Source organism: Volvox carteri, assembly GCF_000143455.1.
Source record: "Volvox carteri f. nagariensis unplaced genomic scaffold VOLCAscaffold_22, whole genome shotgun sequence".
Classification (NCBI taxonomy): Eukaryota; Viridiplantae; Chlorophyta; class Chlorophyceae; order Chlamydomonadales; family Volvocaceae; genus Volvox; species Volvox carteri.
The window spans coordinates 18,362-44,470 of NW_003307565.1; the positions used below are offsets into that span (position 1 = coordinate 18,362).

The 26,109-nt window shown below is 57.0% G+C and overlaps 4 protein-coding genes across 4 annotated transcripts in view; 1 reads left to right on the plus strand and 3 right to left on the minus strand.

Moving 5' to 3' along the window:
* Positions 1-19: 19 nt before the first annotated feature.
* On the minus strand, positions 20-1,533 carry VOLCADRAFT_104970 (uncharacterized protein). Its single transcript, XM_002951153.1, has 2 exons — positions 159-1,533; positions 20-73 (listed from the first exon to the last, which is right to left on the minus strand). The coding sequence occupies exon 1, from the start codon at positions 1,521-1,523 to the stop codon at positions 429-431; it is 1,095 nt and encodes a 364-aa protein (XP_002951199.1). The 5' UTR covers positions 1,524-1,533; the 3' UTR covers positions 20-73; positions 159-428.
* Positions 1,534-5,860: 4,327 nt separating this feature from the next.
* On the minus strand, positions 5,861-11,116 carry bldA (uncharacterized protein). The gene is made up of 6 exons (XM_002951154.1): positions 10,954-11,116; positions 10,045-10,882; positions 8,847-8,957; positions 8,196-8,453; positions 7,756-7,869; positions 5,861-7,135 (listed from the first exon to the last, which is right to left on the minus strand). Exons 2-6 carry the CDS (start codon positions 10,795-10,797, stop codon positions 7,007-7,009), a joined length of 1,365 nt encoding a protein of 454 aa, XP_002951200.1. The 5' UTR covers positions 10,798-10,882; positions 10,954-11,116; the 3' UTR covers positions 5,861-7,006.
* Positions 11,117-11,731: 615 nt separating this feature from the next.
* On the plus strand, positions 11,732-20,135 carry VOLCADRAFT_91609 (uncharacterized protein; the record flags this gene model as incomplete). The annotated part of the gene is made up of 16 exons (XM_002951076.1): positions 11,732-11,871; positions 12,787-12,834; positions 13,050-13,175; positions 13,394-13,528; positions 14,100-14,180; positions 14,470-14,545; positions 14,643-14,725; positions 14,820-15,117; positions 15,786-15,892; positions 16,770-16,842; positions 16,905-17,071; positions 17,858-17,975; positions 19,176-19,247; positions 19,323-19,571; positions 19,686-19,896; positions 20,126-20,135. Coding segments are annotated over 16 exons (1,992 nt in total), but the record flags the coding sequence as incomplete, so codon positions are not given.
* A 1,839-nt stretch (positions 20,136-21,974) lies between these two features.
* VOLCADRAFT_104973 (uncharacterized protein) overlaps positions 21,975-26,109 on the minus strand; it is a gene marked incomplete at its 3' end in the record, with an annotated part of 8,904 nt that continues 4,769 nt past the window's right edge. Inside the window, exons 6-10 of the mRNA XM_002951155.1 lie at positions 25,372-25,440; positions 24,526-24,651; positions 23,691-23,885; positions 23,323-23,371; positions 21,975-22,102 (exon numbers count right to left, since the gene is read on the minus strand). Coding sequence (XP_002951201.1) covers positions 21,975-22,102; positions 23,323-23,371; positions 23,691-23,885; positions 24,526-24,651; positions 25,372-25,440 — 567 coding nt within the window. The remainder of the gene's footprint in view (positions 22,103-23,322; positions 23,372-23,690; positions 23,886-24,525; positions 24,652-25,371; positions 25,441-26,109) is intronic.

Here is a 26,109-nt window from a genome sequence, read left to right on the forward strand (position 1 = left end):
AATCTACAGAAAAACTTTGCAAGGGGACCCCTCACACATGCCTCATGTGCGTATTAGTTTCGATCCTACGACATGGAGTGGGAAAACTTGCACACCTGGTTACCATACTCTGGCACTACTACTACTACTACTACTACTACTACTACTACTACTACTACTACTACTACTACTACCGGAGGCAAGCACTCAGGGCCACGACTGCATTACCCAGTCAAGTCAGCCGCCGAGGTCCCACTGTTTTCCCACCACACTTCATCGGCCGTTCGTCCAGTTTATCCCACAACACTCCTATGCATGAATAGGTTCGGGTGGAAACAATGACAAATCTCTGATACACCGCTAAACTCAGTACCACGAGCTACATTGAAAACAAATGAAAATGCAGATGTCTGCCAAGAAGAATATGTTCGCCATATGCAATCTATGCCTTAATCCATCGAGCTCTCCGTTGGGCGGGGCGTGGCCCATGAAGTCGCCCCGGGTATTCCGCCCATGCAACCAAACACTGACACAAAACGTTGCACGTCTGGGCCCATGTAAACCACGACACTTCCATGTGGATTGGCTACCCGCACTCCCCATGTCAGGGGTCCTCCCTCCTGCTGTTGACTCCCAGATTGCCTACGCACAAACGCCAAACGTTGGCGCAGAAAACAGACAGGCCACTGCAGTATGGCATCAAACCACGCATAACCCACAGCGGCTTTCAGCAGCAGTACTGCTTGGTGAATGCGACCAGCCATGTACTCCGTTGCGCATCTCTGGAAAAACAGGCTCTGATAGCTTGCACCACCGTGCACCCCAAAAGGCGGGTTGACAAACACATTGCCCATCCACGCGTTGCACTCCAACAGACCATCGGATTCCATATCATAATACGCTGTCGCCCCAACACGTGTGTTAGCAGCCGCGGACGAGCATGAGTCCAGGTTGATCCCGCCAGGAGTGAACACCTCGTGCACCAGCTCTATGATACTCAGTGGGGTGAACCACTCCGGACTCTCACTGGAGAGAAACAGGCGCACATTCCCACCCCCTCCACTTCGAACCATATGGACTCCCTCACCAGACTCGCTATCGCTGACATCCATGTCGCCGCTGCTGTTGTCGCTGCCAGTACCCCGCAGCAAACGGCTCCTGCCTGTGACCTCCAATGCACATTGCTCAACGAGCCGCCCACCCAGGAGTCGTGACTCGGCTACAGAGCGTGCCACAGCAAGGCGCCATGCCCCTAGCGCATCGCAAGGTGGCAGAGCTGTAAGTGGACGGACCTGGCGCCCACTGTTAGGCACAACGTCTGTGGCAGAAAGCAACCGCAAAAAACGAGCAGCCGCTACCAAAGCCTGTGCATATCTCGGTGCAATATCAATTCTACCCGATTCAGACACATACTGCACGAACGACCCGAATCCCAGGCAACTATACAGGCGCCTCTCTTGAATATCCAGCAACGAGTTGGCCATCTGTCGAAACTGTGAACCACAACCCTGGACAAGCTGCTCTGCCCTTAAGAGACGTGCCATCTCTGCTGACCTGTACATAGGTACACACCAATTGGGTCAGCACAAACCATATGTCACACGAGTGAAGCTCAGCTTGTCACGCAACTCACTGGAATCCAAAGTCATAGTCGTCACATTGCTCGCACGTGTAGCACTTCCCTCCACCCTCTGTCAGCTGTGGCCTCGCAAAGGACCCACACGCACAGCACCTAACGATGCTATGTCTGCTCTGACATCGCCTGCACTTCCACGACACCACGGGCCCCTGGCCACCCGTGGTGTCAATCTCGCCCAAGTCCCACACACCACCTGATGGCATGCGTCCCCGGGCGGCATCATCCTGCCGCTGCTGCAGCTGGGTCGGCAGTGCACGAGAGAGGAGGGTCCCCGTGGCGGCAGGCCTGTGATGCCAGCGCCACCGATGCGATGTCCAACGTTGGGATTGGCGGCTCGCTGCCCTTGGATGTGGCCCGTACACGGGCCCACGTCAGGGCTGGCGATGCGCTGTGCCTCCGTGGGATCGGCACCCATGGGCACCCTGTGCGCACTCCAGGTGCCGGAGTGGGTGAAGTGCACGGTGAGACGTGGCGCCCACTGTCTAACGAACGAGGCAGCTTTTCACTCTTCCCTTTCTGCTACCTCTACGGAGGAGGAAGCAGTCAACCACCTTCGCTGCCTCGAAGGCTCCAAGCTTCGAGGTTCCAGGTTGTGGTTCTCAACACACCAACGCAGAGTAAAAGAAGCTGTTAGTCGCCACCGGAGGCAGCAGCGGCTCAGAGTTACAGTACCGTGCTTTGAATTACGTGGAAACCGCCGCAATTTCCCCCATCCCATCGGAACGGCCACGAATGGATTTCGCCCCCAAGCACAAGGATGCCCACCCCTCTTTCCTCCCTCACGCACGCTCTATCTAAATTCGCTCTACCATGCTTTTCATACGCTCTCTGCAAGCCCCCCTCAGTCTACCCCGGTAGCCGCAACCCCTCCTCACCCTCATACACTAGTTGCTGTTACCGCCGCCGCTTGCCGCGGTAGCACCAACCCAGTTGGTTGGAGGGTTGGATTGGAGGGCCACAATCCCCGCTCCTTCGCTACAGGCATGGGATGTGGACCGCAGCCAGCTCTGCATGACCCGCGGGTCGTTTGACACGATACGGCCCACACCCGCGTGCGCAGCCCGCGTCGCGTCCTCCTTCGAGTCCACCACCCACGTCACCACGGGCCGTCTAGCCGTCGCCTTCGTCGCTGCCGCCGCCACCTCCGCCAGCGCGGCATCCGGGTGCTTGATGCTCGGCCCAAAGATGTCGTACGCATCGGCATCGTTATCCTGCAGCTCCAGCTGTACTGCCACCCGGGTGCCGTTGGCTAGGCGCCTAGCAGTCAGGTGGAAAACGACACAGATAGGGATGGTTGAATGCGGGGGGATGTATGAAATTGGACGTGGTTGGATTTGCATCGTCGATCCACACGCGCGGCGGGTGCAGGTGCGCGGCAGGACGTGTTGAGTGACAAATGAGGGCAGGCAGGGGGGGTTCAAGGGTAGACGGTCGGAGATAAATGCGCCCAAATACCGATGCAGAAGATAAGGCAGGGAAGTTACTGCTCGGACACACAGTCTCACCTACCCGGCTTGCCAACTAGTGCTTTGCCGACCCACATAGATACACATGCGGACATAGCTCGCTGAGGTAAAGTTAGTCGTGTACCACCGTGACATCGGCATTGCCCTCGCGGCGGCTCCGGAGATAATTAAACACACAGACAGATGCAGAGGTACACACATGGGTACACACAACCCCCTGAGTCCCAAGCACACGCCCAGCCCTGACCCCATCTGCAGCTGTCCCACCGGGTATCTGGAAGACCCAGTACTCGCAGCAGCCCCGAGCCCAGCAGCTGTAGGTGCTTCCCCACGGCCTCCACCTCAACATAGCTTTGATCGCCAGCTGCTGTTGCTGCTCCTCCTGCTGCTGCTGTTGATCCCTCCTGCCGTCCCACTGAAGAGGAAGAGGACAGCGATAAGGGCTCCAGCCTCGGAAGCCACAGACCCACATGTCCCTGAATACCAAGTGCGCGGGTGAGGTTGTGCAGCAGCTCCGCAAAATCGGGCCTTAATGCGGAGTCCTTGAGCTCCAGCAGCAGCAGCGGAGTCCCATCGCTACTGCTACTGCCACGATCATTGTCATCGCGATCACTATCTTTATTGACGGAGTCTGAGCCGCTGCCGCCGCCGCTGCCGCTGCCGCCGCCGCTGGCGTCTTGGCCGCCACTGCTGCTGCGACTACTGCTCCTGGTGTCCTGACCCTCGGCGGCCTGTCCACCGCCTTTATCCTGCAGCACCAGCAGCCTCCGGCTCTGGCCTGATTCCTGCTGTTGTTCCTGCTGCTGCTTCCCTTCCGCCGACTTGGAACGCGCCCTGTCCTCCTTCCCCTCCTGCTGCAGCTGTTGCTCCTGCTGTTGCTGCCCCGAAGCGCCCTCCATCCCGCCTTCCTTCCCCTCCTCCTGCTGTTGTCCCTGCTTTCCCGCCTCGGTCTCTCCCGCAACACCTCCTCCCACACCATCCCCCTGCCCTCCTACTCCAGCGCCCGCTCCGCCCTCAGGTCCCTCCTCCTTCGCCGCGGCCCCCTGCTGTTCCTCCTCTTCCCGCTTCCTCTTCCTCTTCTTCGCGTCTTCCGACACCATCTCCGCAAAGACCCTCAGCACGTCCTGCAGCAGCGGGTGACGCTGATCCAGACCCGCTGCCACGTACTCGCTCCAGGAAACGGAGTCCACCTGAAATGGCTGGCCTTGCGCGGCCGCCGCCGCGGCGGCGGCAGCAGCAGCGCCTCGGCCTGCAGCCCGGAGCTCGGTGATGATGTGGTTGGGGTAGCCGACTACGAGCTGCCCGTCGGCAGTGGCGGCGACGTCGACGTCGTAACAGGTGATGCCGCTGGCTGCTAGGCGGGAGAGCCGCTCCAGAAAGGGCGCGTCAATGCCCTTGTCGCTGGAGCCCAGTGAGGCTCGGTGGCTACATACCTGCGTGTGTGGATTGCGTCATGGAAAGGGGTTTTGGGGGGACGGCATTCAGTCGGGGGGAGTATGGCATCCAGGTGTACCATATGGGGCTGCATTCAGGATCGCTTTTTCCTGGACAGCTGACGGACCAGCGCACAAGCGGAGTGGAAAAAAGCAAGGTCCCTGGTACCGCGTCACGTGCGGTGAAGCACGTTTGCGCCTGGCATACTCTTCAAACAAGGGTCCTCCCGTTGATGCCTAAACAACAGGAATACATTCCACCGTACCTGGATTTGCGACAGCGCGTGACAAAGCGCCTTGTCGTCGTCTGCCATAGTGCTAACATGTTTATTTATGGACAGATGATCCCCGTTACCAAATGAAGGTTTAGTAAGGGTGACCGATGAATGTGTTCGGCGACTAGACGACCCGCTATCAAAATACAGCAACGCAAGTACAAGCATAGCAAGTACGCTGCCAATGGTAAGCTGCTGCCACCTGGACTGGTGGTGGCGTGACGCCGAGTGCTGCCATCGTGTTTGTGCACCAAGAAGAGGGGGTTGCGGTCGTGCCCGAGTACAAACTTCCCGCCAGGCTTTTAGCAACATCGATAAGCAGTGGTCAGCCCATATCCGCCACGGCACAAGAGTACCATGGCCAGGCATTAGGAGTCAAGTGGAAAGTCACGAGGCGAAGCTGACAGTCTGAAATCAGGGTGGTCAGGTTATACATGGTCTTCGAAAACACCCTTATCTGCTTCTTACCCTAATCACTTAGTGCGACCTTTGGGGAGGCATCAGATTGCTTTTCGGTTTGCATGTCGTGGTATCTGTCGTACTATACATTTTCCTAATTTTAATGTCCTTATTTTCTGTTGCTGAGTGTAGTGGTCCATGAGCCTCCTGGCAGGTCCGAGTCTTACGAGCTCGCGGCCTCGAGCTCAAGAAGCTTGTAACAAACAAAACAGGGAATTTTTATATCGCAGTTTATAAGATTATTTGCACTCTATGAATGAAGTATAAATGAATTTGAACTTGAGCTGTGTGGATGTAAGAGGTGATGTCTTGATGAAGCAATAGTAACAAGTACCGGAACGGGGCGCTGCACTTTCATCTATTCCCATACCATTGCTGCACGCTGCAACCTCAGCCTTTGGTAACGCGCCGCGCTGTGCATCGGCTATCCATAAGCTTACAGTTCCGAGGGGTTGCACCTTTGCACTCGTGTGCATGATGCCTGAGCTGTTATCCCTTATACTTGCGGCCAACGGTTGGCCCACCCCGCCCTGAGCCGCGGGTTGTCGGGACCTTGGGTCCACCTCCCTCTGCATCTTCTCTATCAATCCACCTTAGCAACATATCCATCCATCCATTATCCTTACATCGTAGATACCCTGCAGTCCCGCTCAGCGAGCAAGCCAAGCCAACCCACGCCGCTGCGTTCCAAAGCTGTCCCCCCCCAAGTGCGCCGCCTTACAGGTTACTATAATATGGTACCGCACATCGCAGCTGCCATACTTGGTACACTCAGCCACCGAATGAACCAGCCAGCCGCGGCACCGCCATGGCAAATACCCGCGCATCACTGTCCCTTCCTGCTCACTCACACGCACATGCCCGCATGCCAGCCATAATTCAAAGCTATGTACACTCCCCACACAATCTGCCAGCGTGTGCGCATGTGCGTATGTGTGCCACGAGCGCTTCGCAGCAGACAACATTTGTTCCTCGACCCATTTCATCCTCTACAGGCGGCCATTTTCGTGCAGCCTCCCCTGCCGCGGCCCACACCCCGAACTGTCACCCGGTATCCTTCCATGTTGTCACATGGCAGGGTCCGGTGCCAATCAGCCCAACGAAGGGAGGAGGTTGCAGCTCAGCGACGGTAACGGCCGTCATCAACACTGTAGCCCTGCAGTAGGGCCGAACTACAACGTGTCCCCCTCCATTCATCAGCCGTCCAGCACGGCAGCCGCGAGCCGCCACAACGTACCGTGCACCGCAGTGAAGTGATATGAAGTGTGGTGGGGTGGAAGAGCGCATCCAAGGTCATCCCCGCAACGAACAACAACACGCTGCTTGTTTTGCTATTCGCAGATCGCCACCCACAGCGCTCACGTCGCTGAAGCCTTACGCCGTTCATGCAGCGAGCATGTTACCGACTGCGCTGGCTTCGGCACTCCCACATTGCGTTCCAACCCCTCGTTCCAGCGCCAACTACGCCCCACAGCGCATGAAAGCCTGGGGACGCCTCCCAGACGCGAACCCCTGCCCGATGCGCACCCGCCACACGGCATTTGAGGTGCTCCTCTGGCAAGTAGCTCCCTCTTCCCCATTCTCCTCTTCCCCGCTCTATGTGGCTACATACGTCGAAGACGCCGCACCCCACAGACTGCAGCAGCTGCAGGGACCCCGCTGGCCTCCTCTTCCGTGGCAGCAGCAGCAGCAGCCGCGCAGGCGCACAGATGTGGCCCTACAAGCCCCGCCGCCTCCGCCTCCTTCGCCCTGCCTTCACAACTCGAACTGGTCTCCAAACTGGTGGGATGGCAGGGTCTGGCCCATGCCGTCCAATGTCTGGCCCAAGCCCAGCGAGCCCATCTTGTACTGGGCGATACGGCGGAACACCTCCGACAACACGTGCTGCGAAATGGGAATAAACAAAATGCGATGTACGAGATAAGTTATGAGAAACAAAACTGGCTCCTGGCAAGCCGTTGAGGACAGAAAGAGATAAGAGATTACTCTGTATACGAGGAAAAACAAGGGTAAGAATATACCCTGAAAAGCCGAGGAGAGGGACGAGGGACAGGCCCAGGTGCCACAAGCCTGTCTACTGCAATCTAGTTTGGGAAGATGCAGGGGGCCCGTGGAAGGCCTGCCGGTAGCTTCAGCGGGGAACGACCTTTTTTGTGGAGTAGTCGTTCCTCGCTTTCTGGGCTAATGACCTGTACGTAGCCCGACAGCCTGCCCTACTTCTCACAACGCCCGCCAGAATCGTGGTGAAAATTCTCACTCTCCAGCCTCACCGTGCATCAACTACAGGCATGACGACGCTGCCGGGCGCCTAAACGCGCGGCCAGGCCGTTTCAGCCTCGCCTACCCGGCACGAACTGATACGTGAAAAACCCCGCTTCTTCTCCCTCCTTTTCCCCTTTTGGACCGTCCATGAACACAAAGTTTGTATTCTTTTTTCTTATGAAGGGGGTCTGCTGTGTTCCTTCTTAAGCCCGCCATCCCTGTCCAAGAGCTCCCCGCCACACCTTTGCATTGGCACTCTCCGGCAATTTGAGCCCCAGGATGTGGCCCGCCTCCATGATGTAGTACTCCAGGTCCTCGTCCCCGTGACACTTGTTGGTCAACGAGGCCAAGCGGTTCTGTGGCGGTGCACCAGCGTGACACACAGCGAGACGATAGTGGACAGGGAGGCGCAGATTCATGTCTTTAGGAGTTAGGACAGCCATGAGGGATCGCGGAAAGGGTGCAGAAGCAGTCCGTAGATGACGGTGCGGGAAAGGAACGTGAAAAAGGTGGGGAGCGGAGGGTGTATAGCAGTTCCTGTTCTCTCAAGTGTCACACCCATGCCGGGTGTTCTTGCTTTCCCCAGCTGCTCACAGAGGGGAACTGAGATGAGAACTAAGACACGCGCCACAAACATATAAACACACGCGCGGACATGCGCGCGGAAACGCGGACAACCCACCGTCTCGCTGGCGAAGCTCTCGTCCAGGTCGAACAGCTCCAGGGCAGGGGGCGGCGGCTCGCGGATAGTGGGCGGGAACACGGCAGGCTGCAGCGGCGGCAGCGGCGTCTCGAAGGAGGGTGGGATCAGGTTCAACGCGCCCTTCTTGACACCCAGCTTGTCGTATAGCGCTACGGACTCCGGAATGAGCGACATGTCGAATTTGAACAGCAAGTCGTCGAAGAGGGAGGTCCAGTCCCGAGGAACCTCGTCGATTTCCTGCGGGAATGTATGCGCGTACCGGCGTACATGGATGTATTAGGAGGAAGCAACGCTCATTATTGTGAAAGCGCGGAAGACGCTTAAGACACAGGGCAGTGTGGTAGGAGGCGGGTGTCTACCAGTGAAGCCCTCCGGGATGGCGGAGTACCTAACGCATAATCGATGGACAGCGACTGAGACCGACAGCGCGCCGCCAGAGCAAAGCCCCAAACCCCAAACGCAACCCTCCGCGCCAGGCTTCGACATCCAACATTGCAGTGGAGACTGCACTCTAAGGCAGCTTCGCGCGCTGCTCAATCCGACATCGCAGATTCAGGCGCAAAACACCCGGGCAAAACTCGAAGGCCTTGCAGCTGCGGCACTCCTGGTTAACCCCAAAGCCCCACCCACCTGCAGGCACCCCTTCAGCTTGTCCGCCAAGCTGGCAGTGTCCGGCAGCAGCTTCAGGTCGCTCACGTCTGGCTCCTCCGCGTCAATGTCATTGAGCGAAATCTTTGAGTTCTGTACTCATGCACACACACACACATGCACACGCACACGTCCGCACATATGCACTCCGATGTCAAGGCCCCAGTACTTGAGCAATGGACGAGCATGCATAAATGGCGGGGCCATTGCAGGGCAGCTGCGCGCTACACTACACCAGCCCATAGCATCGGACCGAGCTGGTGCCAGGAAATATACCGAAAAGATGACACCAACCGCCGCCGCTGCAGTAGCTGTAAATGCGCGGCACCTGGCATCACGGATAGCTGTGCCTTGCCTCCCAGTTGGGACCCAATGTTACTGCCGCCCGGCCTGAACGTGACGAAGAGTTCAACCAGATATGGCACGCATACACTCCTTCAGGCCCAAGAAGCGAACCTCCGGGAGGTGCAGCCCTCTTAACTGGTGGGACCATTTTAGCGGCTGGGTAGCAGTCCGCACAGCAGGGCCCCCAGTGGCAATTAATGTTTTGTATTTCGGTTGTATATCTTTCCCAGGGAAGTGCTCTTGGACTGGGACCACCCATAGGTGACACTCGCATCCTTGCCGCCAACATCCTTGCTACCCCTTTGCGATACGCGCTCCGTGTAATGCGATACAAGCCCTAGAACCCCAGTCCGGTCGTGCTGGAATTTCAGAGTAACCAAGAGCCCTAAAGCTAAGCCCCCAAAGGAATTCCGTTAACCGTAAATTTATAGTTTTGTCTGGCATGCACGATGCCCAAGACCCTCAGTTCATAAACGTCGCGTGCTGCCGTTCCGTGTTGCACGCGCCAGCCATCCACCGACCCCCTAGCCGCCATGACTCCTGGCGGCTGGGCCGGGGCGCACCACTTATGGGCCATTATGCAGATTAATACAATGCCCGTGTACCAGAGTGGTGCTTACACCGTTGCCTACCTGCTTGCCATCGCTGTCCGCTCCCGGCCACCTCTTACCCACAACTACCGTGGCGTCTACATCCACGTTTTAGATGGCGCCTGGGCCATACACGTGGCCAGCCGCGGGGACGCCAGAAGCCTGTTGCGTCCCCCCCTCCCTCGAGTCTCCCCCCAGCCCCAAAGCGCAGCTCTGAAAGCGCACCACACGCTTCTTGTTCTCACCGGCTTCAGAAACTTGAAGAAAAAGTCCATGACCTTCGAGTTTTCCTCCTTGTCGAGCCATTTGTCGTCAAACATTGCTGCCGACCCCACAACCGCGATGCGACCATATCCTGGCTGTGCCCACACGGCGCCCACGGGTCGGTTCATTGGGTAGGCGATCTTTCCGCTGGACAAGATGGGCACGGCCGGCTTTTGGACGGATATCGTGGAACCGAAGGGGAACACGAACTCCAATCCCGTCCCATCGAAGGCCTGCGGACCTTTGGATACGCGGAACTCATCATCGTCGTTACTGTTACTGAGGCTCTTGCCCGCGCCGGTGATCACGGCGCGGTTCAGGATGCCATCAGATATGAGCACCTCTTTCGGGTGGAGGTACTTGTAATGGGTGGTGCGCACGACAGCGTCATTGTTCACCGACATCCCGAACTGCTCGAGGAAGTAGTTGATGTTCGTCCCGGCCTTCTCCTCGCCACCTTCTGACATGAGAATAAGAACTGAGCCGCCACCCTTAACAAACCGTTTGAGCATATCCACTTCGGGGGCCGTGAACTTCTCTTTGGGGCAGCCGAAGACCAATATGTGCGCTGACCGCAGCGTGTCCAAACTGAAGTCATCCTTATCGAATTTATCTGGCCTATATGCTGATCTCAGACGTCGAAATAATTGCTTATAGCCCTGCTTGTGTGTGTAGTGCTCCCCCTTTGCCGTGCTGAAGAGAATGCGAACCTCCTCCGCGCCCGACTCCTCCATGGCCGCAGCGGTCACTATAACGTGATCAGCAGCTTATCTGGGTAAACAGAAGGTGCAGGGCGCGGCGCAAAGCGCACAGCTAGACCTGCGGTGCAAGCGGAAAGCACATGTCGCTGAGGACTTCAAAGTCGTCTTCATGTGCCTTTCGCCACACACCAGCGCCCTCATGCTAGCCATGGCTCCATAGATGTTGATGCCCAGGAAACTGCACTGCTAATCCAGGGTAGTTTCTAAGGCGCGGCTCTATCGCGGCGGAAGGTCGCCAAAAAATGCACTTAAGCACGAGTCGTGTCTATCATGTACAGGGTGACTGAAAATTTGATGTATGAAATAAATTGTCAAGCTGCAACTCGTCTCCTTGCGCCTCGCCCAATTTGTACGGCATCAAGGAAAAACGGTAATTGCCCGAATAATCTACAAGCGATGAACTCCAAACTTCAGGTGTTGAATGAATGAAACAAGGTGAAGGGTCTTCATCCGTGTATAGTTTCCAGAGGTGTGCATAGCTGCTAGGGCAACTGTCTCCCAGCGCTGCGAATGCTCTTGGGTCTGAAATCCAAGCTGGGACCTTTGCCGTCTGGATATGCAGGTAATGATGTGATGCGAACAGGCCCGATATCTTGAGCAGAATTGCTTTCCGGGAACACGTGTATTCGACAGGCTTCCAACAGCCTGCAAGGCCCAAACCGCGATCCTGTTCCATTAGTCGTAACCTTCCTCTCCCCAGTGCACCGACACTTAATCTGCGGACGGTTAACGCCTGCGTCCCCCCAAACCTACTTAACAGGTTCCAATCAGCAGGCAAGGTCATGCTCGCTAGAGAGACCATTAACCGCTTCCTATCTGCCCAGCATTCTGGCCAAACCATATGGCTTGAGGTGTGACATCCTACTACCCTAACCCTCTCTCTGCCAGCGCGCAATGTCGTGCGCAGCTGCGCATCTAGAAGTTGCATATTGCGAATTCTGTATTTGTCATATCCTGATAAGGAATATCATGACCCGCGATATCCCAATTCCATGGCCCCCCACTCCAGCACCCATTGACGGCGGGGCAGCATTAGCGCTAGCGGTGGTGCGCACCAGCGACCACGCAACGGCTGCAGGCGCCACCCCACCGCGCGTTATAACCTCCACCTCCGCAGTCGCGACCGGTACTGGCGCAAAGCCGAATTTAGCGGCCGCAGCTGCCGCCCGGGCCGCGGCCACCGTCAGCGCCGCTGGGGCGGCGGCAGCGGCGCATGTCGAAAGGCTGCATGCGTGGCGCCAGTCGCTCCTGCTGCACATAGGATCTGCCGTACACTGCACGACGGCGACGTCCGCCGCCGCCAGCGATGATGCCCGCCGTGACACCGGCCCCGCCGCTGAACCTCTGACTGTGGCGGCTATGAGCGGCGCCGCATCCGTCGGTCCTGCCGCCGCCGCCGCCGCCGCCGCGACAGCTGGCCCTGAATCCACTCGTGACTTACATGGCACAGCTGCCTGTAACCGCCACAGTGGCAGTAATGGCGGCGGACATGGCAGTAGCGTTGGCGGCGGTGGCGGCGGCGGCCACCGCATTAACAGGAGCGGGCGAGGTGCTAACGTCAGTGGCGGCGCCGCCGCCATCTGTTGGCATTTTCTAAAGATGACGCCATCGCAGAGCAGTAGCAGCCATGGCGGCGGCGGCGGACGCGGCAGCACGCCGCGCCTCGTAAACGCTGACCTCCCAGCCGCCAGCGATGTCGTACCGCCGCCTGATCCGCTGCCATTCTCCAAACCCAAATGTCATTTACCCTCCTCATCCTCGCCGTTGTCGACGCTGCCGTCGGTATCTGCGGCGGCGACGGCACCGACCGACGCTGCTGCCCGCAGGGTTAGCGGCGGCGGCGGGAGCGGCAGTAGCAGCGCTGGTGGCGGCGGCGGCCGCGGTTCCGGAGCAACACACCTAATCGTAATGGCAAATGGGCTGTTCGGTTCCCCCTCGAATTGGTCCGTCATCTGCGAACAGTTGCGCGAGCACCTAGACATGACGGCTGTATTACTTCACCCTTCAAAGGTACGACAATGATGGCTGCGGCGCCGGCGCTTGTCGTGGCGATGGTTTCGTATGTTTCCCATCCCTCCTGCATACACACGACCATTCCCCGACACGTTAATTCTGAAACATGTTGAAAATGCAATTCGCGTATTCCAAAACCGGTGACGATCATTTTAACATCGACTCGTGATTGCTTTCCCCACCCGCCATCCGGTCATTTTGCCACTCGCCAGGTCAATCGTCGTACAGATACGTACGACGGGATCGACGTGTGCGGTCAGCGTCTGGCGGACGAGATCCGGTCGGTGGTTGCGGCGCACCCCTCTCTGCAGCGCATCTCCGTGATCGGCCACTCCATGGTACGGCAAACAGACAGACAGGCAGACAGGCAGCGGGCCACACATACGCTCGTACACCGTATCTGGGAACGTACGTTCTGGGGCCCCTCCTTTCTTTCATTCGTGCTATACAACAAAAGGAGCCCTTGAAATTCTTCACATGCAAAGTTTCCCTTAAAAAACCCTAAGTTGACACCTGAAAATCCTTCCCCTTCTCGTACATATTCACACACATGCAGGGGGGTTTGCTGCTGCGGTACGCCGTTGTGTTGTTGTACGACCGCTCCACTGGACGGATAGCGGGCCTGAAGCCCGCCCACTTCATCAGCCTGGCTACCCCCCATTTGGGTTGCGATGCAGGGGGCCTGGCTCAGGTAGGAATTGGTGTGTATGTATGTATATATATACATATATATATGTACGACTTTGATTACACAGTGGGCAATGCGGAAGCCGGGGGGCGCATAAGCCAAAGCACAGCGCAAGGGTCGGGAGCACACACAGCACAGGTCGCGGCTAGTCTTGCTTGCTCCCGACCCCTCCTGACTCGGCTCAGGTTCAGGCTCTGCCAGGACGCGACGCAGCCGCTCAGCAGCACCGCTGTCCGGGGATAGCGCTGCGATGCGCCAGAACACGAAGGTTCCTCAAGTCCCGCCTGAACGACCCCACAAGACTCAGCTAGGGCAGAGGCTCTCTGAAACCCCTGAAGCCCGCCCACTCACAAGGGAACCCAAGGGGGCGTAATGGCTGAGTCACCCCGGGCAGGGGAGGTCGCCTGCCGCAGCAAACGAAACCAAACAGAAGCCTCCAAAAACGAAAGGTGCAGAGAGCCAGCGGCCACAAGACGCCTTGCAGCCACCCTGAGACATGCAGCTGGCGGTGGCTGTTTATCATTGTCAGCCCTGTCACCCCCCTCATGCCCCCCTCACCTGCCCCGCTGTGGAGTCCAGCCCTGGATCGTCCACAAAGTTGAAGTCGCCCTCCCAGACCAGCATTGTGTCACTGTTCTCGGCTGCATGCTTGATGGTAGCTGCCAGCCAGTGTGGTGTTGTGAACAGCTAGCTGTTGTCGGAGGGGATTTTACTTGTGCTGAGGTACCTGTCAGGGCATTGTGTAGATACGCGCCCGTTGGCAGCAAGGGTCGGGCCAGGAAAGGCGGCTCAGCCTTTTGCAACCCTTTTGAGCCCCCATGCATTCCCAAAGTGCTCTTCTTATACTTCTCTCTGGACTTCAACCACGTGTTTCCTCCCGCCCTTTCCTGCCTCTCTCCCTCCGTCCATCCTCATCTCCCCGCCACCAAACCAATCGCGCGCAGGTTCCCCTGATCAGCTGGGTCCCGGTCAAACCCGTGCAGCGAATGCTACAGGTGGCGGGGGGGCCGGGGGCAGGAAGTGAGTGGGGGGTAGTGGGTAGGTGAAAAGGTAAACGATTGCGCGTTGGGTGTTGTGCACGCTAGCATGCACCGGTGCATGCCGCTGTGCTCACCAGGGTTCAGCAAAAGCTTATGGTGGCGTATGGCCCCGTCATGGGGTAACTTGAGGGTTGGTTTTAGGTCGCATCTTCGCAGTCATGTAAGTGGTTGTGTGGCTACATATTGGTGATTTGCCACAGCACACGCCTCCCTCGATTTCCCCCTCCCTGCATGCCGCCCGCCTGGCCCAGCAGGTTCTGTCCATCCCCACAGCCAGTCTCATGTTTCGGCGCACGGGCCGACAGTTCTTCCTGGTGGATGGGGGCAGTAGCGGCATGCGATACAATAGCAGCAGTAGTAACGGCAGGGGCGGCACTACTGCCGCTGGTGTCAGCAGCGGCCCTCGCGGGCTGAGCAGCGGCCCCAAGGGGAGTCCGGCAGTAGCACCGCCGCCGTTGCTGTACTGCATGACACAGGACGAGCCGGAGCGGGGACTGTACTTTTATTCAGCCCTGGCCAGCTTTGCCAGTCGTACCGCGTACGCCAATATGGGTGGGTTTCCGTACATTGATGTGATCTTACTGAACCATGCATACGCGTCATGAAGGCAGGAGGGTCGATCGCAAGTTCAATCTTATGTGTAGTAAGAAGTAAAAACTGCCTCTTACCTAATAATAGTATCAACCACGCGACATATATAGATCAGAGCTACACGTCATAATCACGGCCGCCTTGCAACATGCCACCGGAGTACACCCTTGCGGTTCTTTCGCGTGATGAACATCTCCCGGGGTAACATGTACGGCATAGTAACGCCCATGTTGTGGTACGATCCGTACAACCCATAACTTAATGATGTAGGTCAACCCTTTATCTTCAATCCCAGTCATGTCAGGCTAATATGTAGTAGATAGCACAATGCGGAGCCATTTCGTATTTCGTACGAAATGGCTTCCGTGATGTTGTTGGCTGCTGACTCTCTAAAACATGACCCACATACCGCATGGCCCCCAACCCCGACAAACCACGCTCCGCATGCATTCCAAACTTAGATCAGAACCCGCCAGTTAGCTTTCCCCGCCCCCGAAGCCTTTTTGCTAATGCCATGCCAACCACCCCAACACACTAAGCGAAGTTGCTCGGGGGTTACGGAAGGGGGGAAACTGCTCCCTCGCTGGCGAGAACCTCTTTCCCCTCCTTCCCCCCCTTAACAACCCCAGACGGCGATCATCTAGTTGGTTGGGCCAACTCCTCCCTGCGTTTCCTGCACCAACTGCCGCAACTACCTGAGGCGGCTGTCAAGGCGGCGCGGGGGGTTGTCCTGCAGGTGCGTGCATGTGTGCATGTATGTATGGTTGTTTTGGTGTGGGTGTGGGTGTATGGAATCGGCGAGCGGTTGGGGGAGATGTTACATCTTAATCAGGACACAACTAGATGGTGGCGTCGGAAGACACCGATTGGAAGATTTTTGTCCGCTTGGATAGCGGGGATGCAGCCATCTCATCAGTCGTACAGCCGGTTCTGGAATGGCGCGGGCCAGTCCCGGAATGGTGCACCGTTGACCCATATGTGCTCCCAATCAATGATAGATCTCTAGGATCCTAGGATCAGGGACCAGTGTCACAGTTGCAGCACCAGGCTATGGCCCCCGCCCATACTCCTGCAAGTATGGCCTTTCACCTGAGGCGGCGTTTGCTTGTAGGGGCATCCATGACAGCGTCCCGCCCGCTGACCGACCTCTGGGTCCGAGAAGCCAAAAACCTGACAAAAAGGCGGCAAAATAGGCAGTTTGAATTGGGTTAGTTTAAATTCCAGCAAACGTATTCATCAACTGTGCCAAGTGGAAATGGAAAGGTCAGACAGAAAATGGGAACAGATGTAAGGGGGCAGTTAAAAGCGGGGAGGTGTTATTCCATATTTTTGTGGTGTCGGCGTTGCCACGAACTCGCGAACATTCCATTCCAGCGCTTCATGTGGGCCTCGCAGTTGAGGATCCCCCCTGAACCCCTTCACTCGTTCGTGGTTCGTCTTTGCCCCCCCCTCCTGAACCCCTTCATTTAATAACCCCCAAAGAGTCGTTGTTGTCGTTGTTGTTGTCGTTGTCATGTGGAGTGTTTCCACTCCGACCCATCACTGAAGCCCCTACGCATCCCCACAATATACACACAGTCTCCCCCCTCTCTCCCTTTCCCCGTTCCCCGCAGGACCCCTTAATGGCGGCATTCCATGTTCGTGGCCGACTGGTTACTGATGAGCCCCAACGGGCTACGAGTCCGAGTGATGTACCCATCGACCTGCCTACACCGCCGCCACCACCACTATCCGCAACATCACCACAGCTGTGTTCATCGAATACCGCGACAAGGGAAGAGACAGGGACCAACGGACCCGGCACCACCGCCAGCCGTACAAACGGAACCGTTGGTACGACAGCAGGTGGCGATGGCGTGTCCACTATCCAGCAGCCTTCCGTTTCAGTGGCTGCTGCCACCACGGTGCTTTTGACGTCAACGGCGACGTCAGCGGCGACGTCAGAGGAAGCGGAGGCGGCGGCAACTGCGACCATGGCTGAGGTGATGTTGCGACGGCTGCAGCGGCTGCCGTGGCGGCGCATCGACGTATCGTTTCAGGGCTCCAGGCTCGGCTTCGCCCACAATAACATCCAGGTGGGGTCTGGGGTGTTAGGGTTTTAGCGCTCGCGGCGGTTACATACGGCCCGGTTACGTACGGCCAGATTTGCAGACGGTAAAGGGCGCGACTGTGCGTTAGCGGCTAAGGGAAGTGCGTTATAGCATATCTTTACAGCTTAAAGGCTATTTTTGTTATATAGCTTAAAATTATGAAGTATTTTCTCAATAATGTCCGAAGCGCGAGCACAACATCAAACGCAACGTCACGCCTGCAAGCTGGGGAGGTATGTGTGTGTGGGGGGGAGAAAAGGGTATTACGGTGGCTTTTTTGCGCAACGGTGTGCGGATGTGGAGGCAGGCGCGGCCCTCACTGCTTGTTGCCAGCCAGCCTATCCAGCCTTAAAATGCTCTTGATCATGGTTTACTGACTTTTAACTAACTTAAAACGGACTTCGTCTTGGCGCCAGATGATTACGGTTTCCTGAGGACCGCCAAGATGATTCAGCACCTCGTGCATCTCCCTCTCCGCGAGAATTATCGACATTCCCTCTTCCGCTCCTTCCCCCTACCTTCCCCTCGTCCGTCCGTGCTTCCATAAAACCCTAAAACCCTAAAACACCAAAGCCCTGAAGCCCACCTTCCCTCCCTCATCCCCTCTTTAGGTCACTCGCCGTTGGCTCAATTTCGAGGGCATGGCTGTAGCTCAGCACCTTGCGCGGCAGCTGGTGGCGATGGAAGCGGAGTGGGGGGACAGGGAGGCGGTGATGGATGCTGCAAGCTGTGGGGCCAGAGGGGGAGAGGGAGGGGGGGCGGACGACCTCCAGCAGCAGCAGCAGCCTATGACTGATGTTACTGCTACTGCTATTGCTGCTGCTGCTACTGCTGCCGGGACTCTTCCGACTGCTGTAATGCGGCTCTGGCTTCGGCAGCAGCCGCGCCGCCGCCACGGAATCTGGCTCCCGGGAAACGTGCAACAACGTGCAAAGACGCGGGGTTTTCGAAATTAGCTCCCTTGCTTCCCGTGGTGAGGAGGGAAATGGTGACTAGCATATGGGGCCAGGAAAGTCAGGAGAGGGGAAACAACTGCCGACGTCCAAAGTTGAGGATTTCTGGAGTCCAAAGATGGAAGGGGAGGAGAGGGCATGGGGGATTGTAAGTTTTGGGGTTGGACGGCATCGGCATGGACCTCGGCTGAAAGCGGCTTAGAGCTTGCTAAAAGGAGGATGGCTTAGAGAGGAAGTTGGCCAGCACGACGTAATGACCGAATTTCGATTAATGTCAGGATGGTGTTGGACAAGTTGCGTGTGGGTTAACGTCGTCGTGAGTACCGAGTGCATATATGAATGAAACACTGAACTCCTGTGCAAGGGAATTCGTGTACGGCACGATTCCTTTGCTGATTGTCGACAATTTCACAGCATTGGGCTCTCCTGCGACCATTTGATCAATCAGCGTTTGCCGTTCTCCTTGTACAATCGAATGAAAAGCTGCGGGAAAAAACGTACGTGCGCCAGGACGCGCATCGTTGACGGTATGCACATCTATGGGGCTTCGTTGGCAAGGTGAATCTTGGAATTGCTTAACCGCTTTTGCGCCCACACATATTTCTAGGGCCGTTCAAAAAAATTCGTTTAAGCGCTGTCACTATCTCACGCGCAAGGTGGCCGGATATCGGGCGCCTTCAGGGTTTTATCCCTGGCATAGAAAATGGCCTGAGCCGATTGTTTGAAGGGGCATCAGGACAATGTGCCATACGTCCTGCAAAGCGTTATGGTCGTACTGCTTTATGTACAAACCTCTCAATTGATTCAGCAAAGAGGGATGTGTGCGTGTGCAGATATGAATTGGTTCTGTAGAACCGTGAGCAGACGTTTTCCTATATAATCCTCCGGAAGGAACGGTTGCTTTTCGTTGGCGATGCAGACTCCCTACGCAATTCCATGAGATCATGAGACAAACGTCTTCAATTCTTGGTTTCAGGCCTGCGCCTTACCGTCCCAGAGTTTGGAATGGATGAATTCGTGCATCCGCTCACACTGCGATTCCATGACGGTGCGCTGGAGCAAGCCTACCATGCCTACCGACTACGTGCCTTCTTTCGTGTGCTTGACACCCATTACCTTGCAGCACAAACACTTCTGGCGGCAAGTTTCTTCATCCTTCAGCCTTTCATATTTCCGTCCATCGCATTCCACTGGGCGAACATCGCTTACCCCGCCATCTGCCTTACCAACTGCCTGGTCATCCAAGCACTTCCATGGCGCATCTATGAGCGTCATCGTCACTGCATCCAGCTTCTGTTCCGGGCTCTGGTGGACTGCAGCGTTGTGCGAGGCCTGCCCTCATGGTCACCCGCCGTGGCCGTCCGTTCTGTCGGTAAGATGGCACACCGGGGATTCTAGGCGCCGTAACAATCCCAAACCTATCCGGCAAAATTCATACATTCCCTTACCTCACCTTTTCCCGTAACCCTCACTTTCCCCTCCCCAGGTATTTTTGTAATCCACTTGGTGCTTACCTCTGGCGCTGGCTGTCTCAATTGGGCCTCCTTAGGCTGGCCTCTGCTCTTGCAGTACCATCTGCCGTACAACCTCCTCGCAGCTTTCGCCTTTGCGCACGAACTGGGTCCCCACGTCTGCACCGTCGTACGCAGTAACGCCCGTGGCGCTGCCCTGATGGCGGCGCTGTGGCGAACCGTACGGTACGCCGCCGGCCTCTCCGGCCACCTCCGCCGGCTCTTGCTCCTCTCCCCCGGCCCCCTACCTCCTACGACAGCCGCTTCCTACATTTACACTAATTCCATGTCGTACACGCGGACTTCCTCCGGCGGCACCGGCGATAGCGGCGGTGGTGACGCCGCAGCTGCTGGCTGGTTCGTGGACTATCTCTCCCCAGCTGATGCCTGCTGGGCTACTGTCTCACTCGCGCAGCTCCTGCTAGGCCTCGTACTGCCCACCTCTCTTGTTTACCTCCTGGAGAGGGGCTCCAGGGAGCATTTCCTGAGGAAGGCATACCCCTTGGAAAGCGGCAGTAGTGACAGCGGCAGCGACGAAAGCGATGGCGGCGGCAGGGCTGAGGGTGCCGCCGGAGGCTGCCAGGGGCTGCGACGCTCTCTCCGGCGGCCCTCTGACGAATCCAATCTACCCCGTTCTCCCTCTCCCGCTTCCTTTCAGCAGCAGCAGCAGCAGCAGGTTGCGGAGCCCCTGTCGCGGCTGTCGCCGCGGACAGCACAGCGGCTACGGCTGTATCGCCAGAAGCAGCAGCAGCAGCAGCGGCGGCGGCGACAAGGGGACGTCGAGCCAGGGAATAGCAGTGGCGGTAGCCGCAGCGGCAGCGGCGGCGGCGGCGGCGGTTGCGGCCGCGACCCGTGTGGTCTTCTTTATCGAGCCGTTGGAGTTCTTCTGGCGGTGCTGCTGGTGTTGTTGTTGTGGGAGTTGCTCCTGTACGGACATCTGATGGGCAGGGTGCTGTGGAACGGCATGGCGGTGCTGGGCGGTCGTGGTCATGTAGTCAGCGGAGACGGCGACGGCCGCGGAGGTGGCGGTGATGGTTTCGGTGCGGGGGATGGGGAAGTACGTGAGTTGTGAAGGGGGGGCCGGCCAGGCGCCAGGGCCCTATGTTATTAACGTAGCGTTGTGTCTGTGTGTGTCGCAGGAAGGGACGCCGGGCCCCGGGGGGGGGGTAAGGCGAACCACTAGCGAATGAAACAGACTTCAGAGACAGACGGATATAGTCCAGGAGAAGACTAGGAGAAGGGGGGAGGGGGTGAGAGAGCGCCACGTATCACCATAATATGTTGTGTGAGTTGCGGTGTGCCAGTGGTGGCTGTGTACGACTCCTGAGACGTGCTGAGGGGGTTTGGGGGGGAGTATCCGGCCGGCAGCAGTACGGGGCAGTACAAAGGCTGCCGTACATACCGTCCTGTGGGCAGCTGTTGGCGCTACCGCCGCCCCTCGATTGGCAGTACTTAGGGTTTTATAGTCCGTTTTTAGTCCTGTAGGTTTCCTTGTTTACTTTGTTATTAAAGTGGGGGTTAAGCGTGAGAATCGTACACAGGAGCAGCAGCGCGGGAGGGGGCAAAAGGGGCAGCGGCGGAGACAAAGAATGTGTCCATCACCTTGTGCATGAGAAGCTCATGTCAGGTAGGAACGGGAAGTGATCACGGGCGAAAAAACGTACGATCAAAAGCTGGAGGAGGAGGAGAAGGAGGAGAGATGAGAGAAGGAAAACATAAAGAGTAAAACCACAACGGTCCGTAATACGCGAACGTTTTCTTGTCTTGTGTGTTTGTGTGTACATATATCCATCTATATCTATCTACATGAGCTTGTGCTTACATGTCATTTATTCGTACTTTAGCATTTGGCGGGCTCGTCCCATTCCGGACCAAAATGGGCCGAAGCAAAATGGGAAGTGGCCCTCCGGTATAAGAATGAAGAAATTACGAGGCACCTGTCCTGCGCACTTGTGTGTTTGTCTGTGTCTGTACATTAGAGAGGGGTTTGTATTGCAGTGGGACTGTATCTGACACCCAACTGTCTTTTACTTCATTATATTTTTCTCCTGTGCGCTTCTGTTGGGGCGACGGAAGTCTGAAAAAATACTTGTTGCGAAGAGAAGTAGTCCGGTGTGGCGGTGCGTCCGGGTTGTAGATCCGTAGAGCTCTAGACCAAGAGCAGATGTGATATGATGGGGACGTGCGAGTGATAGCCGCTGCTAGGCGGTTTTCTTTTGTGCATACTGCGCACGCGCAGAGACCGTGGCTGGGCGCGATAACAGCTACCAGGCAGTCAGCTCCCAGTCCCGCCCATCAGCACGAAGGAACGTTACAGGAGATTGCGGCTTGTTGTTCCTGTTGTGAGGAGGGGTGCGCCGTTGGTGCAGAGGTTGTTGTGCAGGTTGTTGTGCTGGTGGACGCGAGGGGGCATTAGAGGACGCCCGGAAGGGTGCCGTCCTTCGGAAGTCTTTAGGACGAAATGCCGTAAGTTATAAAGAAATGTTTTCCGCATTCTTCAGCCCCCTTGAGTGAGAAGAGAAGATTCCCATCGGCCGGTGGGACTGCGGTCCTCTGAGGGATGGGCTCCCCGTATATCTCAAGCCCGGGTATACAAAATTATAATGTAACGCACCGATGCTGTGGCATATTCATTGTGACGTCGGAGAAACAAACCTGGCAGTTGGTCGCATAGGGCCCTGCTCCGTCTTATGTCAATGCCATCATGGCCATGTCAATGCCATGATGAAGTATCTCACAGACGTCTGAACCTCTGCCTCTGTGCACGGGAAGCTCATCACCGCAGCTTTGTACTCGTTCTGCCTCGTGATACCTATAGGTGTCTTGACACCGACCGATAGAATGTCCCTCCAATGATTTCGGCGCTCTCACCTTGTGCGGCGGTATAGCGTCCCACCGCCACAGCGGGCCGGTGAGGTGTGTGTAACAATCACACACATACATACACAAATATACAAGCACGCACGCATAGACACACCGTGCGCCAGCGTGCGCAATCCCCGGGCACCCTCCCCCTTCCCGGCCCCGCACTCACTCAAACCCAAACATACGCACAGCAACAACAGCAGTCGCAGCAACGTCTGCGCCGTGGGTCGCCGTGAAGCCCCCCTTAGGAAGGCAGTCACAATACTGCGGCCCAGGAAGAGGGACCAGGTCCCCTAAACCCTGTAATAATAAACAACCTGAAAACCGGAAGCCCCCCTTCCCAGAAGTACAACAGACTGCCGCATATGTGGTGGTTGCCGAATCTACAACGACCCCCAACCGTCACTGAACAACCACCACGGCACAGCACCACCACTATCAAAACCCCTTACGGTTGGTCCTGGTCACAACATTAGCCTGTGAATACCAAAACCAGGCGTCCCGATATCCGAAACCAGGCTGTCGTATATGAATACGGCATACGAGTACAGTTATACGACAATTACGGACACTGCCATGCATGGAGCTTCCCATTTGCATCCGATGCGAACGCGCCACTGAGTGTGGCTACTGCATGAAGAATGCATCCCAACAGCACACACGGAATGGGACATTCTATAGGGTTCTGTCACTGTTGTTACTGCTACTGCCCTGCCTCCTTGCCAGCTACAGCCGCCGCCGCCGAACCTTCCAAAATGGCCTTCAGGTGGAACATAGCCCCATGGAACTCCTCCTCCTGAGGTTTTGAAGGGAGTTTTAGGGTGCAAAGGTTTAAATTTTCCTGCCTTCAGGCTTCAGAAATTTCCAGGTCTTCACCAATTGCACCGCTGCAAAGTCTTAGGAGATGCGTGCGTGCGATGGAGAGATCATATGGTGCTGCTGCGCACGATGATTCCCCGGGGAAGGGGGAGGGGCAACGTAGATTTCATGCGGCCCAACAGCCCCAACCCAAACATGCCAATACACGCCTTAACACTCACCCGCAAACCCGCTTCCCCCAACACCCACCCACACAAAACACACCTCGCACAATTCCCCCCACGCCCCACCCTCACCGTGAGCGGCTCCACCCGTGACAACTTGGTGTTAGCCTCCACGAACTCGCGGGTCTTGTGGCCCACCAGGGTGGTGGTCATAGCCCCCCCTGGAGTGCTCCGAGCCAGCTGCAGCAGTTTCTGTGCCGTGGTGGGCGCGGTACGCAGCTGCACCAGCGGGTCTAGACGGGCGGTCAGGCGACGGAGGAGATCACCCTGTTGGCGGGGTGTGTGTTTTTGTATATTGTGTGTGTGGGGGGGGGGGGAAGAGGAGAGGGGGGGCCCGATCGGGGGGGATTGGGGATGCTTTAGTTTTGCGGTTTTGGAGGGAGACGCATGGTAATACAGAGACGGGAGTATGTTTAACCAAATATGCTGCGGGGAGCTGCGGTTCCAAACATGGCGCCCCCGAGGCTGAGAGGCGGCCGGAGGGGCCTCCGTTGCTCTGTCGGCAAAATCAGGAAAATCCCCTCCCTTCCCCCGTTCCCTTCCCCCGTTCCCTTCCCTCCCTTCGTGAGTGGTTCGCCTTCTCCCGCCCTCCCTAACCCGTCCATCACTTTCCTATTACCTTTTTCCATTTTTCGCGCCCTCCGACCCTTTTATTCCCTCTCCTCTTTTCCCGGCTTCCTCTCTCCTCCCAACCCTCGCTCTCCCAGCCATCATACTCAGTCACAAACCTAAAACCACACCCACCTTACCCCTCGCTCCCCCCCATTACCATTCCTTGGCTCTTCGCCTTTTTTTGGCAAAACAAAGAAACGCGACCAAGGCTTGCTTGCTGCTGAGATTTTTACACATAAAAAGTTTATTCCCCGCCCCCCGCTCCCCTCACCCCTCACCCATGGCCTCCACTCACCTCTCCGAGGGGTCCGGAAGTGAAGACCCTGACACCCAGCACCTCAGCCGCCTGCATGAAACTGGCGTTCCCACCGCCCACCCGCTGCCAGGGATGAGACCAGGCCTCGGACATGGTGGCGCTGACCTGGGCCAAGGAGGGGAGCAGGGGAAGGGGGAGGGGGAAGGGGGAGGGGGAAGGGGGAGGGGGAAGGGAGGGGGAAGGGAGGGGGAAGGGGGAGGGGGAAGGGAGGGGGAAGGGGGAGGGGGAAGGGAGGGGGAAGGGAGGGGGAAGGGGGAGGGGGAAGGGAGGGGGAAGGGGGAGGGGGAAGGGGGGAGATGTGCGTCACACGGGTTAACACCTAATCACCCCTTTCTGCCGTACGGACACAAACACACACACGCGCGCAACCAAAAATTCACTGCCCGCTCGCTCTCCTTCATGCGCATGCACATACATACATACATACATACGGATGCTCAGGTTAGGCACTACTGGAAGGCACGGACCATTGCCCCAGGGAGATCCCGGGATCGAGACCTGCCAGCGTCGAAATCCTTCCGATGGTGGAAGGTAAAGTGCCCCTAGTCGATGGACGGTGGTGACCTGGAATAAAGTTGACTTGCGAGCCGACCAGGAATGGAGTTGAGCCGCTGTCGACCCGGCAGATTCCGTTGGATGCCGGTAGTGGGTGCGGAACCTGAGCGATCCACTGAGAAGGTGACTGTGTGACTAGATGAAGGTGCCCCGAAATACCGGGGAAGGCAGGGTTTCGCCAGGTAGCGGTCCCCTGTCCCACACACCATACTCATTTCTTGGGTCCTCCCGCCTAACTCTAGGTCGCATAGGTGCCCCCCACTCACGTACCGGCAGCTGTACGGCAGCAAACCCGCTGGGTTTCCCCCCTGCTGCCTCCTTGGCTACAGCCACCACCTCCTGTCACCCCAAAGCAATAACACCAGCCGTCCAGGGAGGGATGAACGGGGGGAGGGAGGAACGGGGGGAGAGGGGGAGGGAGGAAGAACATAACTCAGACGCGGCCCGATCAGGGAGGGGTGGTCAGGGGGTCATCCGCCGCGATGGAGAAACGAATTGAAGAGGACGATGGGGGGGATCAGGAAAAGGGGAGGAGGGTGCTGGGTGTGTTTGGACGGACTGGGCCGCGAGCATTAAGGTTGGGAAAGTCGCACACATGCTGAACTGATAACAGAATATACTACTAGTCCAATGTATGTATGTACGTATGTACGTGTGTATGCATATACGTATGTACGTATATACGTATGTACGTACGTACGTATGTATGTATGTATTTATGCATATACGTATGCATGTATGTATGTATGTCATGCGAGCCCAAGAGGAAACGGGTTCAACGGCAAAAGGCGGGGAAGGGGATTTAACGCCCGTCATCAAAGATCAACAACCCTAAGTTAGGAGTGGGGCTGTACGGAAAATGAGCTGGACCCTTATAGCACATTTGCTCATACGCCACACGCCATACACCCATACATAAACGTACACCGCCGTACATTGTCTCTGCCGTACCTCCAGATTGAGGTGCCCTGCGTCATGGGGCGGTACTCGAAAGCAGTCCCACGTGCC

Coding starts and splice junctions, on each gene's coding strand:
- bldA (XM_002951154.1), bottom strand. CDS start 10,797: ATGGAGGAGTCGGGCGCGGAGGAGGTTCGCATTCTCTTCAGCACGGCA. Junction 7,870..8,195: donor AGAGCTTCGCCAGCGAGACG/GTGGGTTGTCCG, acceptor GCACCGCCACAG/AACCGCTTGGCCTCGTTGAC. Junction 7,136..7,755: donor CGGAGAGTGCCAATGCAAAG/GTGTGGCGGGGA, acceptor CCCATTTCGCAG/CACGTGTTGTCGGAGGTGTT.
- VOLCADRAFT_104970 (XM_002951153.1), bottom strand. CDS start 1,523: ATGGCACGTCTCTTAAGGGCAGAGCAGCTTGTCCAGGGTTGTGGTTCA.